Source organism: Alosa sapidissima, chromosome 19 (assembly GCF_018492685.1).
Source record: "Alosa sapidissima isolate fAloSap1 chromosome 19, fAloSap1.pri, whole genome shotgun sequence".
NCBI classification, from domain to species: Eukaryota; Metazoa; Chordata; class Actinopteri; order Clupeiformes; family Clupeidae; genus Alosa; species Alosa sapidissima.
Window position 1 is genome coordinate 14,428,534 of NC_055975.1, and position 14,411 is coordinate 14,442,944.

The 14,411-nt window shown below is 42.3% G+C and overlaps 1 protein-coding gene across 1 annotated transcript; it reads left to right on the forward strand.

Annotated features, from left to right (window-relative positions):
- Positions 1 to 1,855: 1,855 nt before the first annotated feature.
- Positions 1,856 to 13,561, forward strand: akap12a (A kinase (PRKA) anchor protein 12a). The gene is made up of 4 exons (XM_042073003.1): positions 1,856 to 2,074; positions 5,884 to 5,983; positions 6,509 to 12,410; positions 12,509 to 13,561. The coding sequence occupies exons 1-3, from the start codon at positions 1,961 to 1,963 to the stop codon at positions 12,379 to 12,381; spliced, it is 6,087 nt and encodes a 2,028-aa protein (XP_041928937.1). The 5' UTR covers positions 1,856 to 1,960; the 3' UTR covers positions 12,382 to 12,410; positions 12,509 to 13,561.
- Positions 13,562 to 14,411: the final 850 nt, after the last annotated feature.

Here is a 14,411-nt window from a genome sequence, read left to right on the forward strand (position 1 = left end):
ACTGCAATAAATGCCACTGTAAAGTTTTAGGCTACAAGTTACAAGTTCCCATTTAAAGAAGCTTCATTAAAAATACACTGGTTCTCTTTGTGACGATGTGGAAATAATTTCATTATACAAAGCAATGAAATGATGAAAATGAACTTCGGAAAGGCGGCACAATTTCTGAAGGACCTGCAAAAAACTAAATCCACCTGGAGCCACAAGTCAAACATGTCCTAAAAGAATAAAGAAAAATTGACTCATATAAAGAATAAAGCAACATATCTGTGTAGAATGTAAGTTACATGGTTGCCTGACTGTATTTACATAAAACTCAGCACACCTTGATCAACCCAATAGCTAATCTTTCATGGAGATTTTTAAAGATTTTCAGTGTTATTTTTCTCTCATCAACTGACAATTCAAAGGAACAATTTGAAAGAAATCAAAGGACCTCCTCTGCTTTAGTTATGTTCAACATCTCTGTTCTTACTCGCTCTCTCTCTCTCTCGCTCTCTCTCTCTGTCTCTTTCTCAAACCTGTATCCAAAAATAGAAGAAACTGGCATGTGTAGCCAAAGTCCTTTTAGGCAAGTCCCTCCACTCAGCAGCCATATTGTAACGCTTTTTGGGAACTTATCAGGCATCTATTTCGGCAGAAATGTGCGTGCGCAATTAAGGCTTCACGACACCAACCTTGCTCCAGCAGCGAGATCACAACACATGATTGGCATGATGTATTCACAACACACCACATGATTGACACAATGTATTCACATGTCTACTTTTTTGCCACGGAAGGGACAGGATATGTGTAGACAACTGCCATAGTGGCGTTACAAACTAACCCCATTCATTTCTATGGAGGATTTTTTGAGTGAAAGTCTCTGGTGTAGCAAGGACATATGGGGACAGGTAGCCAAAGGTAGTACCTGAGGTCTCTGATACAACATAAACACACACACACACACACACACACACACAAACACTGGAACCAGGCCTTTACCCCAGGTCAGGTGCCTGTGGGTGATGCTATCTATCTGAACAGGAAGTGATATTTAAGGGTCAAGCATGTGAGGGGTCCAATGTTTTCAATGGCCTGTCAGCTTGAGGCAGGACAAGCTGGACATGCCGTGAGACTGTCAGGATATACTGATACCGTCCAACTTTGTTATCTTGTCTGATGTCTGTCAATTCAAGGTACGATGCATATACTTCAGCCGATTCAGTCGGATCTCTGAAGAGACACAAGCTCCATGTAATGACCAGCAAGTCATGAGTAAGCTGTTACTCTAATAAGATCTGCTTCTCACAAGCAACAACAGTTTGTCTTGCAAACTCACTAAGGTATCTTGCTTTTTTGTTGGCCTTAGCACTTTGACATGTCCAAGGTCAATTCCACAGATCACACATGTTCACCAAAAGTTTATCAGAAGTAGACTTGACCAACATAGGAAAGAAAATGTCTCAGCACTTGCTTTTAAGCACACCATGTGTAATGCTTGTGTTTAATACATAATGTCTGTAGGGAAAACAAATTCCATTAAAACTAAGTTCAAAGCTGCATGTTACAATGTATGATTTTCTATGCACTGACAATTCTTGACATTGGATCAACAAACATACATGTTCGGCGTTTTAAGTCAGGTTGATGAGGTAAAACCATATTTTTAAAAACAGATTTTTCGGAGAGGAAAATAAGTTTAGGTGGGATGGTCCACGGTAGACTTCCGGCTGTCGTCCCAGCTTCTTGTTTTTGCCTCCTTGTGATGCAGCAAGGCGTGCCTGAGTTCTGTGCATGTGATGACAGTCAGGGGAGGCTCTTTCCTAAAAGAGTTCGCAGACCCAGCACAAGCATCACTTGTGAGTTCGACTGTCCTGGAGCGCGCCATTGCCTAAACTGGGCTGTTGGATTTCCGTTGCCATCGCCACTGGACGGCTCACTGGACGAAGGTGACTAAACGCATTGGGCTTTTAACATGGGGGCGGCGGAATCTGCGCAGCGGGACGGCAAGCCCGAGGACGATGCGAAAGTCCAGGAACATAATGTGGAGGTGAACGCGGAGCAGGCAGAGCAAAATCTCGAAGTGAAGGTAAATAGAGGGATACATAATATTTTTTATCGCATGTAAAAGACAGTAGACTGTAGTATTTTATGAACACCAAGGCTAGTATGAGAAGGATTTTGTCTAGTTTGTTGGCTTGTTTAGGCTATTTCTCATTCATGGCAGAATACATCATGCCATTTTGGTAATTATTAAACATAATCATGCAGGCTATATGTAGACATCAGCCTGTAACATTATTACGTCTTTGGTCTGTTATTTGCTGTGGGCTCGGTTGGAAAGTTTTTAACTCAGCCTCGAATTTGCAGTGCTATCCATTAGGCTTTTAGCCAATGAAATGCGATCAGTCTCAACAACATATCTACATATTTAATGCATACCATGTTAGAAGAAGAACTCATAATGCGTGTATTTCCCACCGGACACAAATAGCCCATCGCTGGGCTGCTTCAGGCAGAAGAAGTCCGCGGTGATGCGCGGTTTGGCAGTAGGTGCTGATGCTGCAGCAGCCTGAGAGTATGCGTGGCTACGCAAAGTGAGAAAAGAACAGGGTGCCAAAAATGCCCCCTTTCGTCTAAAGGACTATGCAGTGCAATGTTTCATTTCAGTTTGCGTCTACTGCTGTGTTTAGTGGAGTCGGACAGCTTTCGTTTTTTGGGAATGTGGAGAAAGACACTGTAGCCTGATAGAATGTGTCAGATGCAGCAGGCCTACATCTGTCCCTCTGTTGTGTTTGATTAGGCCTATTTCTCAAATATTTCTCAAAATCATTGTTGACAGTCAGTGAGGGGATAACCAGTGATTTAAAATGGTTAGCAGCTTAGATTATAATATTCACAAAGCCTACATTGTTAATAAGAATGTAAGACTAGGGGCTCACAGTTGCCTGTGTCTGAAGCACTAACCTAAAATGCAGTTGCAAATGAAGCTTGTTTATTGAATGTGCCTTTCACCAGAGATGGGCATGGGTGGACTTAAAGAGCATGTTGAAGTGGTGCTCTTTGAACTGTTTTTACTTTGACAGATTGTCTGCTGTATAGCAGAAATTAAGCTTTCAGACATTTTAGGGCACCGGTCTAGAAAAGACATTAATCCTATTGATCTGTCAGCTTGTGCCATACTGAGGATCCCAGTGATACACTTTTTTTATTTGGAGCCCTTAAAAAGTGTGAATATGCTTGTTTGTAGATTAGATTAGATTCCCCGACCAAAATAATTTTAGTCAGATAACAGCCCTTTTTAGAAAATTTCCCAAGAATAGTCACTGAGGGACTGTTTCATTTTCAACAAGAGTTCATCTGCAAACAAGTCCTAGGGGGACATTTTCCCTGCTGGGATTTATATTCTGACGTGTTCGACTGCTGAAAGACCCCCGTTCCCCTCCTTCCTGGTGACAGAGGGTAGATCTTTTTTCTCACAAGTCTGCAGAGGGACCTTATCGATGAGAGGTGATATGGGATGGCTTAGCAGGAAGTCTTTCAGGAGGAGCTTTCAGTGGATGTTGTGGGTTGTTTGGATAGCACAGCTCTATTGATTTATTCAGTTTCTTTAATTAGCTACAAGTCCTTCATATCAAGCCTGGAAATAGGCTATGGAACCTTAGAATGGCCTGTTAATCATGTAGGTGCTGTTTTAGAGAGTGAATCTTTCCAAGGAATATTAATTTGCAATGTTTGCAGTGTTTGTTGTTTATGATGGTGGTAATGATTCATCGCATCTTCAGATGGAATATGCTACATGCAGTATTAGACATGTCATTTGAATCTAATATGGCAATCTAATTGTGACAGGCCTGTTAAATAGAATTTCAGTCGTAGGAAGTTAGGTGGTCTTGATTTACACATACATTTTATCCTTTTAAAAACTGTTTACTGTTAATTTTAAGTATTGTAAGATTCTTATTATGTAAGTCGCTTTGAACAAAAGTGTCTGCCAAATTCTATAACCATAATCATAACCATCTATTTCATTGTATTTACTCCCCACAATGACCTTTACTATTACTGTGAGCAGATTAAGATTATTTCCAGTGAATTATTGCATTGTGGAATGGCTGTGAATGTGCAACAAAATGTACGTCATTGCATTTCTCCTATCCTTTTTTGCATTCCATATTTTCTGGTTAGTATTTGCTGCTTAAACGTTCTGCATAAAAAAAAATGTCTCATCTTTCAGAGTGAACAGCTTCATGGTTAACTGAGGGTCACTCTGTGGAATGATGCAGATTTTGTTATTGATAGACACAGACTTTGGTTGAGAGGCAGCCTCTTTTGCTGAATCAGCAAGAGTTGCTCTGGGATTACTATAATGAGAGGATAGAAAAAAATACAACACTGAGATAGCTTTATATCAAATTATGTAATAGATATGCTTATTTTAGATATATTTTGCTTTAAACCTGGTGTTCCTAGTGGAAATGGCACAAACTATTTTAACAACGGTCACTAGTAGCTTCTACCTGGTTAACAAAATATATATTTGCTTGAAGTTAAGTCTTCTAAACTGATTTTGAAACAAAGTATCCTATGAGTTGGTCATTGTTGACTGGCTTGCATCATACCAGACCACCTAAAATTAGACAACAAACCTTACATGCATATTGACAGGGTGTGATATATACCCTTTCAATGAAGTCACAATGCTGGAAACATTGTGCAGAGGTGCTTATTTTGGCAATATTCATGCAACTCAGCATGCTATTCTTTTTGAGAGCCTGATTGCTTAAGCTTATTTTGCCCATCATTATGATTTCCACCAGTGCTTTCAGTGATTTCTAGTAAGGCCAAGAGCATTTACAACAGCAAAGTCATTAATTAGGTAATTTCTTTACCAACTTGTTAAATTGATGTCCGTATGCATTATGAGTTATACCCCTAAAATATGATAGGTGATTCATATATTGTCACCAATCATTTTTATTCCTCATATAATTGGAGGCATGACTATCATGCCTTAAAGTCAGTAAGAAAGGTAATTTTCTCTTCTCCCTATTGAGCTTCTCTGGAGGGAAAAGAACTCCTACATCTGCTGCACTGGAACTCAGGTCAGTGGGGCAGTGGTAGCCTTGACAGCCAAAGAGTGACCTATATTCCTCTTCTACTGCATGGCAGTGTTGTAGTCAAGTCACTATGCCTCGAGTCCTAGTCCAGGTTCGAGTCTCCTGTGTTCAAGTCCGAGTCAAGTCCAATCATTAAAAAAAATTCCAAGTCAAGTCCGAGTCGAGTCCACAACTCATTCGAGTCAAGTCCGAGTTGAGACACTATTAAATGCAAAACTGACAACCTTCGGGGCATTCATGTCTCCAGGCATTTGGCACCATTAAAGTTAACATCCGTTTTGTAGGAACATGACGGGATGTATGACATGAAGCAGTAACGAGTCCGAGTCCAAGTTCAAGTCATTCAGTGCTCAAGTCCAAGTCAAGTCACGAGTCTCTAAATTTAGCTCATGACTCGGACTCGAGTCCAAGTCCTGGACTCGAGTACTACAACACTGCTGCATGGACCTGACACCTTTCAATTGTGGGGAAATGTGCATTGAAATCTTGAAGTCTTACTTTTCAATGTGCTGTCAGTCACAGAAATTGCAGAGTTTTTTGGTTTGACATTGTGGTGTTAATAAGACATCATGCCAATGAAGTATATCATTGTAATTATCGAGACGGTAAGAAGATGGGAATAGCCAAACAGCAATAAGCTCATGGCATGAAGTGGGTTTTATTTCTCAGTTAACACTCTTGGAGGAAAAAGTGACAGATACAGTGTACCTGTTTTTCTCCATAGTGACTATTTCAGAGGAGTGGCAGTTATATATTTCTTCTCTTCTATTTCATTTAGTTACTACAGAAGAATGGACAGATATCCCGCTTGAATGGAGCCCCAGAGGACCAAGCTGAGGAGTTAAATGGTCTTTGTGAGGAGAAGGACCTGGCAGAGGGTGAGCACTGGTCCTTGCTTAGTGTAGATTATTTAAACATAGTAAATTAAATAAATTCTCCAATGCCATCATGTAGGTAGCCTAGGTCTAATTTCCATTCACACCTCATTTTCATCTGAAGGTGACTAAAGAATTAAATTACATGCCTTTAGCATCTGTATGACTGTGTGTGTGTGTGTGTGTGTGTGTGTATGTGTGTGTGTGTGTGTGTGTGTGTGTGTGTTTGTGGTTGCTAAGGATCAAGTGCAGTGTTGAGTATGAAATAGTTTGGATGTGAAATGCTAAAAATATCATTAAAAGACAACAGTTAACAGGTCTTGACCACTCCAGTACGATGACCAATGCCACCTGCACTGTCTTTGTTTGCACTTTTTATGGACACTGCAGTAGTGGTTACTGACGATTGATAAATCACAGTTAAAGCATAAACTTCATTAAATCATCAGATAAACATAAATTGTAAGATGTGTTTAAGGCTCATCGGTCTGTTATAATGTATATTGTATATCTTTTTGCTCATTTCAGTTGCCTCAGACCTGAAAGCAGACAGTCCATCTGTAATCCAAGACGTCGAACCTGCAGTGATCAACGTAAATGAAGAACAAGGGTGTATGCTTTCTGAAGATGCTCCATCAACAGAAGAAAACAAGGCAGAGGAAAACACAACTGTGACTGAAGAAGAAGAAGTCGGCTTCAAGAAAATAATCAAATTCTTTGAATTAAAATTCACAGTCACTAAGGATAAGGCAGAAGAAAACAAGCCAGATCAATCAAAAGATGAGAATGAGAGGGAGGCATTAGTGAAATCTGATGACTCCAAAGACACTAGCACCATCACCACAGAGCAAGATGCAGAGGGGAAGTCTGAGGAAGAACCTGTTTGTGTTGATTTGACTGCTGATTCTGCTGCTGTTGAACCATTACAAGCTGATGAAGCAACAGTACAACAGGCCACAGACGCATCATCTCTCAATGAAGAGGTGACACCTGCAGAAGGTGTTTCTGAGTCACAGGAAGAAACCAGCCCAGAGGAGGGGGAGGAGGATTTGTCTCCAATTAAAAAATTCTTCACCACTGGGATTTTTTCCACTTTGAAGAAAAAGAAGAAAGAGGAACCATCAAAAGACGAGGCTGCTGGCGAAGAGCTCCAAACAATTGATAAAGAGGAGGTCGTAAAAGCTGTGGAACAAGAAGCAGCAGAGCCTGCCCAGGAAAGCAAAGTGGAAGATGCCCCTGCTGAAACAAGTGAGGCTGAACTGTTAGGGTCTCAAGAGAAACCAAAGGTTGAAAGTAGTCCTCTCAAGAGACTTTTCTCAAGGCTCTCTTCAAGAAAACTAAAAATACCAGAGCCAACTGAGAATGCTGCCGAAGAACAGGTCAAAACAGACACAGACACTTCAAAAAAAGAGGGAACCTCCATCTCCCCTCCAGAGGACAAAAGCAAGGATGAGTCTAAACATGAGTCTGATGGTGAAGGAGGTTCAGATGGGGAAAGGAAAAGGCCGTGGAGTTCCTTCAGAAAACTTGTCACCCCTAAAAGGCAACGGACTAAGCGTCTATCTGAGAGTGAAGATGAAGCAACAGAAAAGCCCTCTGCAGATACCCCAGCCCCTGAAGCTCAAGAGGAGGTTAAACCGAGTGAAGAGCATGAGCAAATTGAACCTTGTCCGGAGGAGCCCAAAAAGAAGTCTGATTTGTCTGTTTCCTGGGAGGCCCTGATATGTGGAGGATCTACAAAGAAAAGGAGCAGAAAAGGTTCAAACTCAGAGGATGAAGTTGCAGTTGAGAAGGACAGCAGGCCTGAGGATGACCAAGGAAAGACTGCAGAATCTCCACTGGGAAGTTCTCTGGAAGGAGATGATGAGCATGTATCTTCCTCTCTAGAACAGTCCGGTAGTCCCGCTGAAGGTGATGGGGGATCGACATGGAAGTCCCTCAAGAAACTTGTAACCCCAAAGAGGAAATTAAGAGTAGGAGAATCAGGTGAGCAAATCCCCTCTGATGGTGAAACCACAAAAGATGAAACTTCATTTTCAGTCAAGAAACTAATCTCAGGACGCAAGAAGCGAAGGTCTGATGGAAGACAGGAACAGACATCATCTGATGAGGCTGGTAAAGATGCTGGATCAGAAGATGAAGATGATGAAACACCATCAGTGGTGCCTTTGTCTGAATTTGATGTGATTGAACCAAGCATGGTGCATACAATACCAAAAGATGAGGAGCCCACAGACATTACCCAGGAAACTGAAGAGAAACTGCCCCCACCTCACCATGACATTGGCCCTCCAATTGTGGCAACTGTTCCGAAAGATTTTGAGGACCTGACAGACTACATAACCAAGCATCAGCAGCTCAGTGACATACCAGAGGAGAGCATTGTAACACCTATTGGTGAGGAGGCTTTTCAAGATGACACAATTGCAGAGGACATTGCAGAGTGGACATCTGAAGCATTCACAGTTGCTGAGCCACCGACTGAAGTTTCCTTTGTGACAGCAGTCTCTCACCTGTCAGAGTCTCCAAAATCCTCAGGTGCCTCAACACCAGTCGCCTCAGAGGGGGATATTAAGGACACAGACATTGTCTTGCAGGAAGCTGTGGAAACTGTCAGCATAATTTCAAGTAACTTATCAGTAACAGATAATGAGAAGATACAGGAAGTGGCAGCTATGTCTCTTACACCACAGTTGTTAGGAACATCTGTTAGTGAAGAGACAAAGGTTTTCATTGCACACAAGAAATTTGAGGCAACCAACATTTGCATAGGTCTTTCAACTGAAGACATAGGTGTTACTGAGGAAATGCCTCTCATGACAGTGGTAGAGGCACCATCTGAGGTTAGTGAAGCTGTATCTACTGAATGTGTCGCTGGAGAGGATTTGGCCGAGGAACCTGAAGCAGCAGGAATTACAGAGGATGTATTACATGAAGCTGAGGTGAAAGAAATAAGGACTGATTTCCATGAAGAGGACCACAGGGAAGAAGAAGCTGAAGCAGGTCAAGCCATTGATGTGGAAAAAGAAGATGGTGAGGAAATGGGTGAGATGCCATATGTGATTCAGACGGAGAATCAGCAGGAGACAGAGTTAGTCAATGGCCTTGAAGAGCTTGTACCAATCCATGTCGCCATTACCAGTGCAGTGCAGGGAGAAGTCCAGTATCTGGAAGGGCAGGTTATTGCTGAAGACACACCAAGGCCTGCAATGGAAGGCCCCATGGACTCAGCAGTAGAGGAGGCTGTATGTGTAGAGCCAGTTATCCTAGCTGAAATGACTATTCAAGGAGAGAAAGAGCAAGAGATCTCAGCTATTGAGACAACAGGTGCTGATATTCTTCATGACACTCTTGCTGAACTGGTTGAAAGTGAAATGCAAGAAGTTGTCTCTTCAACATTAGGCATTTCAACAGATGAAAGCTCAGGGATGCCTGAAGCTCTAATCCCACTTGTGGCACCAGCAGTGCAATCTACAGAGTTCCAAGAGGCTGTTGATGTTGTTGAGCCAGTGCTAGATACAGTTACTTCTGTGGTGCTAGAGTCAGTCACTGAAGAAGTTGTAATGGAAAATGTACATGCAGTATGTTTTGCAGATGATCATGAAATCCAAGTTAAAGTAGAAGATACAGAATTGCAGTCATCAGAACCTGTTGAAGAGTCAACATTGGAAGTAGCATCATCAGATGAGGTTGCTATTGTGGAGGAAGCTACCAAACTGGAAGTGGCTGAAAAAGAAGAAGCAGAATCAGCTGAAGAGGTAGCCCCCCTGACTGCTCCAGATATCATTCAGCATGTGGAGGTCGAAGACCTATCTGCTATTGGAGATGAGTCAATGTCTCCAGAGGACATTCCGTTACCATTTGAAAAGGCACCAGAGGATGCTATTGTAGAAGAAAAGCCAGCTACTCAAGGAGATGAGATGACAGAGACAGAAGCAGACCTGCCAATTCCAGACTCCACAATTCCCAAAGCCATAGTAGAATCAGTGGAAAAGGAAGAAAAAGCTACCTCCGAATTTGCAGAAGCAGAGGCCACTGAGGCAGAAAACCAAGCAGTTAAAGAAGTGGTGGAAACACAGGAAACTGCTCCATCAAAACCAGCTGAACCAGCAGCTTCTGAGTCTGTTGCTGAAGAAGCACTTTTAACTGCTGTGGAAGTACAAACATCATCTTTAATTGAACCAGAGTTGGACACACCTGTCGCTGCACTGCAAACAGAGACATCAGAAGTAACAGCTCAGGAAGTAGAAGCACCTGTTATCACTGAACCAGAGGTGGAGATAACATCTGTAACATCTCCAGAAGAAGCCATAACTGAAACTGCACAGGAAACTCAGGCACCCACACTGGCAGCAGAGCTGGTAGTTGGAACAACAGCAGTGACAGAGCTAGAGGCAGAAACTCCAGTGGAACCTGCCCCAGAAGTAGAAACACCTGTGGTGACAACCCTGGAGGTTGAAACATCAGTGGTATCTGAGCCAGAATTGGAAATACCTGTATTGCAAGAAATGGCAAAGGAGATGCCAGTGCTATCTGCGGTGGAAATTGAGGCACCAGTGCAATCAGCAATAGAGATTGAAACAAATGTAAATACAAAAATGGAGGAAGTAACAGAAACTGTCGCAGCCATGGAAGTTGAGATGTCAATTGAAAATGAGCTGGCCATAGAGACAATTCAGCAGACTGCACTGGAGAAAGAAACAGCAATACCTGATGCCCCAGAAGAAGAAATTGCAGTTGCAGCCATTCCAGATGTAGAAACAGCAGTTGTAGAAACATCAGTAGCGCCTAAGCTGGAAGAAACAACAGAGGTTGTATCAACACCAGAAGAAGTTGCTGTTGTTGCTGTTCCAGAAGTACAGACAGGACAGACTATGGCTGCCCCAGAGGTAAGCACAGAGGTTGTTGTTACACCTGAAGTAATTGCAGAAGTTGCTGGTGTACCAGTGGCAAGTGCAGAGATGGCTGCTGCTCCAGAAGTAAGCACAGAAGTTTCTGCATCCCCTGAGGTAACCATACATGTTGCTGCTGCCCCAGAGGAAAGGGCAGAAGTCACAGCTTCCCCATTGGTAATCACAGATGTTACTCCTGCCCAGGCTGTCATCACCGAAGTTACTCCTGCGCCTGTTATAATGACAAGCATTACTCCTGCCCCAGAGGAAATGGCAGAAGTCACAGCTTCCCCATTGGTAATCACAGATATTACTCCTGCCCAGGCTGTCATCACCGAAGTTACTCCTGCGCCTGTTATAATGACAAGCATTACTCCTGCCCCAGAGGAAATGGCAGAAGTCACAGCTTCCCCATTGGTAATCACAGATATTACTCCTGCCCAGGCTGTCATCACCGAAGTTACTCCTGCGCCTGTTATAATGACAAGCATTACTCCTGCCCCAGTAGCAAGCACAGTGGCTGCAGTTGCCCCAGTTGTTAGCACAGAGGTTACTGCTGCCCCTGCTGTAATCCCAGCGGTTGCTTCAGAGGTACAGGCAGCTGTTGTACTTGTGCCAGAACTTCAGACAGCTGTTATAGCTGCCCCAGAAGTGAGAGCAGTGGTTGCAAATGCTCTTGTGGTAGAAACACCAAGTGTGGTTGTGCCCGAAGTAGAGGTAAATCCAGCTGTTATTGTTTCTTCATTACAGTCAGAAGTTGTTGCTCCCCCAAAAGTGGACACAGCAGTTGTAACAACTCCAGAAGTACGGGCCATGGCAGTTGTGGAGACAGAAAAACCTATAGTGGAGGCAAAAACCCCTACTCCAATTGCTCCAATTGCTCCAGTCTCTCCAGTGAACGTAACAGTGACTGTGACTGTGACATCTACAATAGCTAAAGAGTCCCATAACCCAGAGCCCCCTAAAGTGGACATCCCTGTTGCCCCTGCCCCTGTTGTAATTAGCCCTGTTGCCCCTGTTATAACTGCCCCTGTTGCCCCTGTTATAGCTGCCCCTGTTGCTCCTGCCCCTGTTGCCCCTGCCCCTGTTGAGACTGCCCCTCCTGCCACAACAGCAGAGAAGCCAGCTGTCATGGGCCAAATCCCACAGCAAGTGACTATTCCAAAGACAAAGGCAGTTCACACACCAGAAACAGAGGATGATGTGTGGGAGGATGCAGTGGATGACATGATCCCTAAGATAGAAGTGGCATACGCTATTGCCACACCTTCAATTGTGACCGTTGAATGTGTTCAAGAGCAAGCAGAAGATACCAGTGGTAAGGAAGCTGAATTCAGTGACCCAATTCAGTCCAAAGAGGAGGGAAGTGTGACAGCGGACGTCCGACCCCAGGAAGACTCAGCTGGCCTTAAGGCCGAAGAAGGACCGGCGGCTGAGCTGCAAACCTCATCCGAGTTTGAATTCCAAGATGCTGCTGAGAATTCAGATTCCACCCTCAATGGAACTTAAAAAGCAGTTGTTTCAATGCAGCCAAGCTGGTGAGTGCCTCCTTTCATATTTACTCTGTTACTGTATGCAGCTAATGTGAGATATAGAAACCACAGATTTAAATCAAATTAAATTGTCCCTGACACAGGTTCAATGCAGGAAAAGGAAGGTGAATCGCCCAATGTTCTTCAGAGGACCATCAGATGAACTGCCTGGCTGAATTTCGCAAGATAGACCAAGGACTCCATCTTAACACCCTGGCACAGAGTTCATCTCAGCTCAGAGGACAATATTCTGAAAGCAGCTATTGTGCAGATATGCCATTTTGGTTTTGCCAATGTGATTATCTAACTGCACTATCAGCAGTGCACATGACTACGATGAAGAGTTTTCACTGTTTGGTTATCGTATCAATTTCTGTTGACTTCAAATTTAATTAGAAAGTCATTTTTACTCTACCGAGGAGAATGATTGTTTCTTTTAATTCAGAAATGCTTTAATCAGGAATTTGTGTCAAGTATATATATATTTTGTCCTCACGCTAATGAGGATTAATTATGTATGTCATTCAGCAACCCAACAGGGTAGTCTGTTTCTAACCAAAGTTCATAATAACAAGCATTCTGTTGTTTAATTGGTAATTTCATTTAAGAGTCCTTACTTCAAATATAGAATGCATTCATTTAGTTTGTATTATTTTACAACATAATGTAATGTGAACAAATTCTACATTAATAATGATTGTTTTTTCTGTTGCGTAATAATTCATAACAGTTATTTGACCACTGCTTTTGAAACACTGATGACATTTGAATGAGATAAATACAAAAGATGTATTTGGCTGAACTAAATTGGCAAGTGTAAAAATTTACTTCACATTTTTGTGAGATCATATCTCACATCTGACTTTCTCTGAACCGTATCTCATACTTATAGGTAAAAATGAGGAAGGGGAGCAGCGATATGTAATATCTGTTGACTCCTTATTCAAAGACACTCTGTGTCTGTGTATGTGGGTGCATAAAAGAGGTTATATCTGTCAGAAATGGCAGGTTTATCAGGGGAGTATGGCCAAGGATTGATTGATTTTTTTCTCCTTGATCATTTTGTATCTCATCTAAATTGTATCCATCATATGGTATTTGTACAAATTGTATACCTAAGCATCCTAAATGACACATTAACAAATAACTAAATATTATACAAAACAGTACCTGTAACTTTTCAGATTCCACGCTGTTAATAAACTTCAAACTACTGTATGTTTTATTTAAATAAAATTATCCTTGCATATAAAAAAATGTATATACTTGCTTGGACACAAGAGGCAAGTGGTTTGCAGAAACAGAAAATAGGTGTTGTCCTAATTATATAGATCTGAAGCATGGTGAGCATAACTAGTAAAAAGTTAATGGGTCAAAAAACCAGGCCCAGGCGTTATCCGTATCAGGCATCCTGTGCTATAGAAGGTCCTGCTTTAATTCAACATCACATGGCGCAGCAGTAGTCCCGTTGCCTTAGAAACGCCAATCCTGGGTTTCATACCTCAATGTTGAGAATCTCTGTCATAGGTAAATGTGTCTGCTAGATCCCACTCACTTTACTTAACATACACTATGGACAAAATAATTGGGAGTGGGACACCTACAGGCCATTACACCTACAGGAACATTTGACATCCCATTCGAACTGTACATAGGAATAGGAAAGCTTTAAAAGCTTCCACTCCTTTGGGAAGGCTTTCCACAAGATTTTGGAGTGCGTCTGTGGAATTGTTTGCCCAGTCATCCAAAGGGGTATTTCTGAGATTGAACACGGATGTTGGAAGAGAAGGCCTGGATTGGAATCATCCCAAAAGGGTTTGATGGGGTTGAGGTCAGGGCTCTGTGCAGGCCACACCAAACTCACCCAGCCATTTCTTTATGGACCTTATCCACCCATACATGACACAGTAGATGTATGTGCTATGTTAACCATTTAGCCATAAGAAGTGTCTGCTAAATGTAATGTAATAATAATTTACTAACATGTTTGGGACACAATTGACAAGG

Coding starts and splice junctions, on each gene's coding strand:
- akap12a (XM_042073003.1), top strand. CDS start 1,961: ATGGGGGCGGCGGAATCTGCGCAGCGGGACGGCAAGCCCGAGGACGAT. Junction 2,075..5,883: donor AGCAAAATCTCGAAGTGAAG/GTAAATAGAGGG, acceptor TATTTCATTTAG/TTACTACAGAAGAATGGACA. Junction 5,984..6,508: donor GGAGAAGGACCTGGCAGAGG/GTGAGCACTGGT, acceptor TGCTCATTTCAG/TTGCCTCAGACCTGAAAGCA.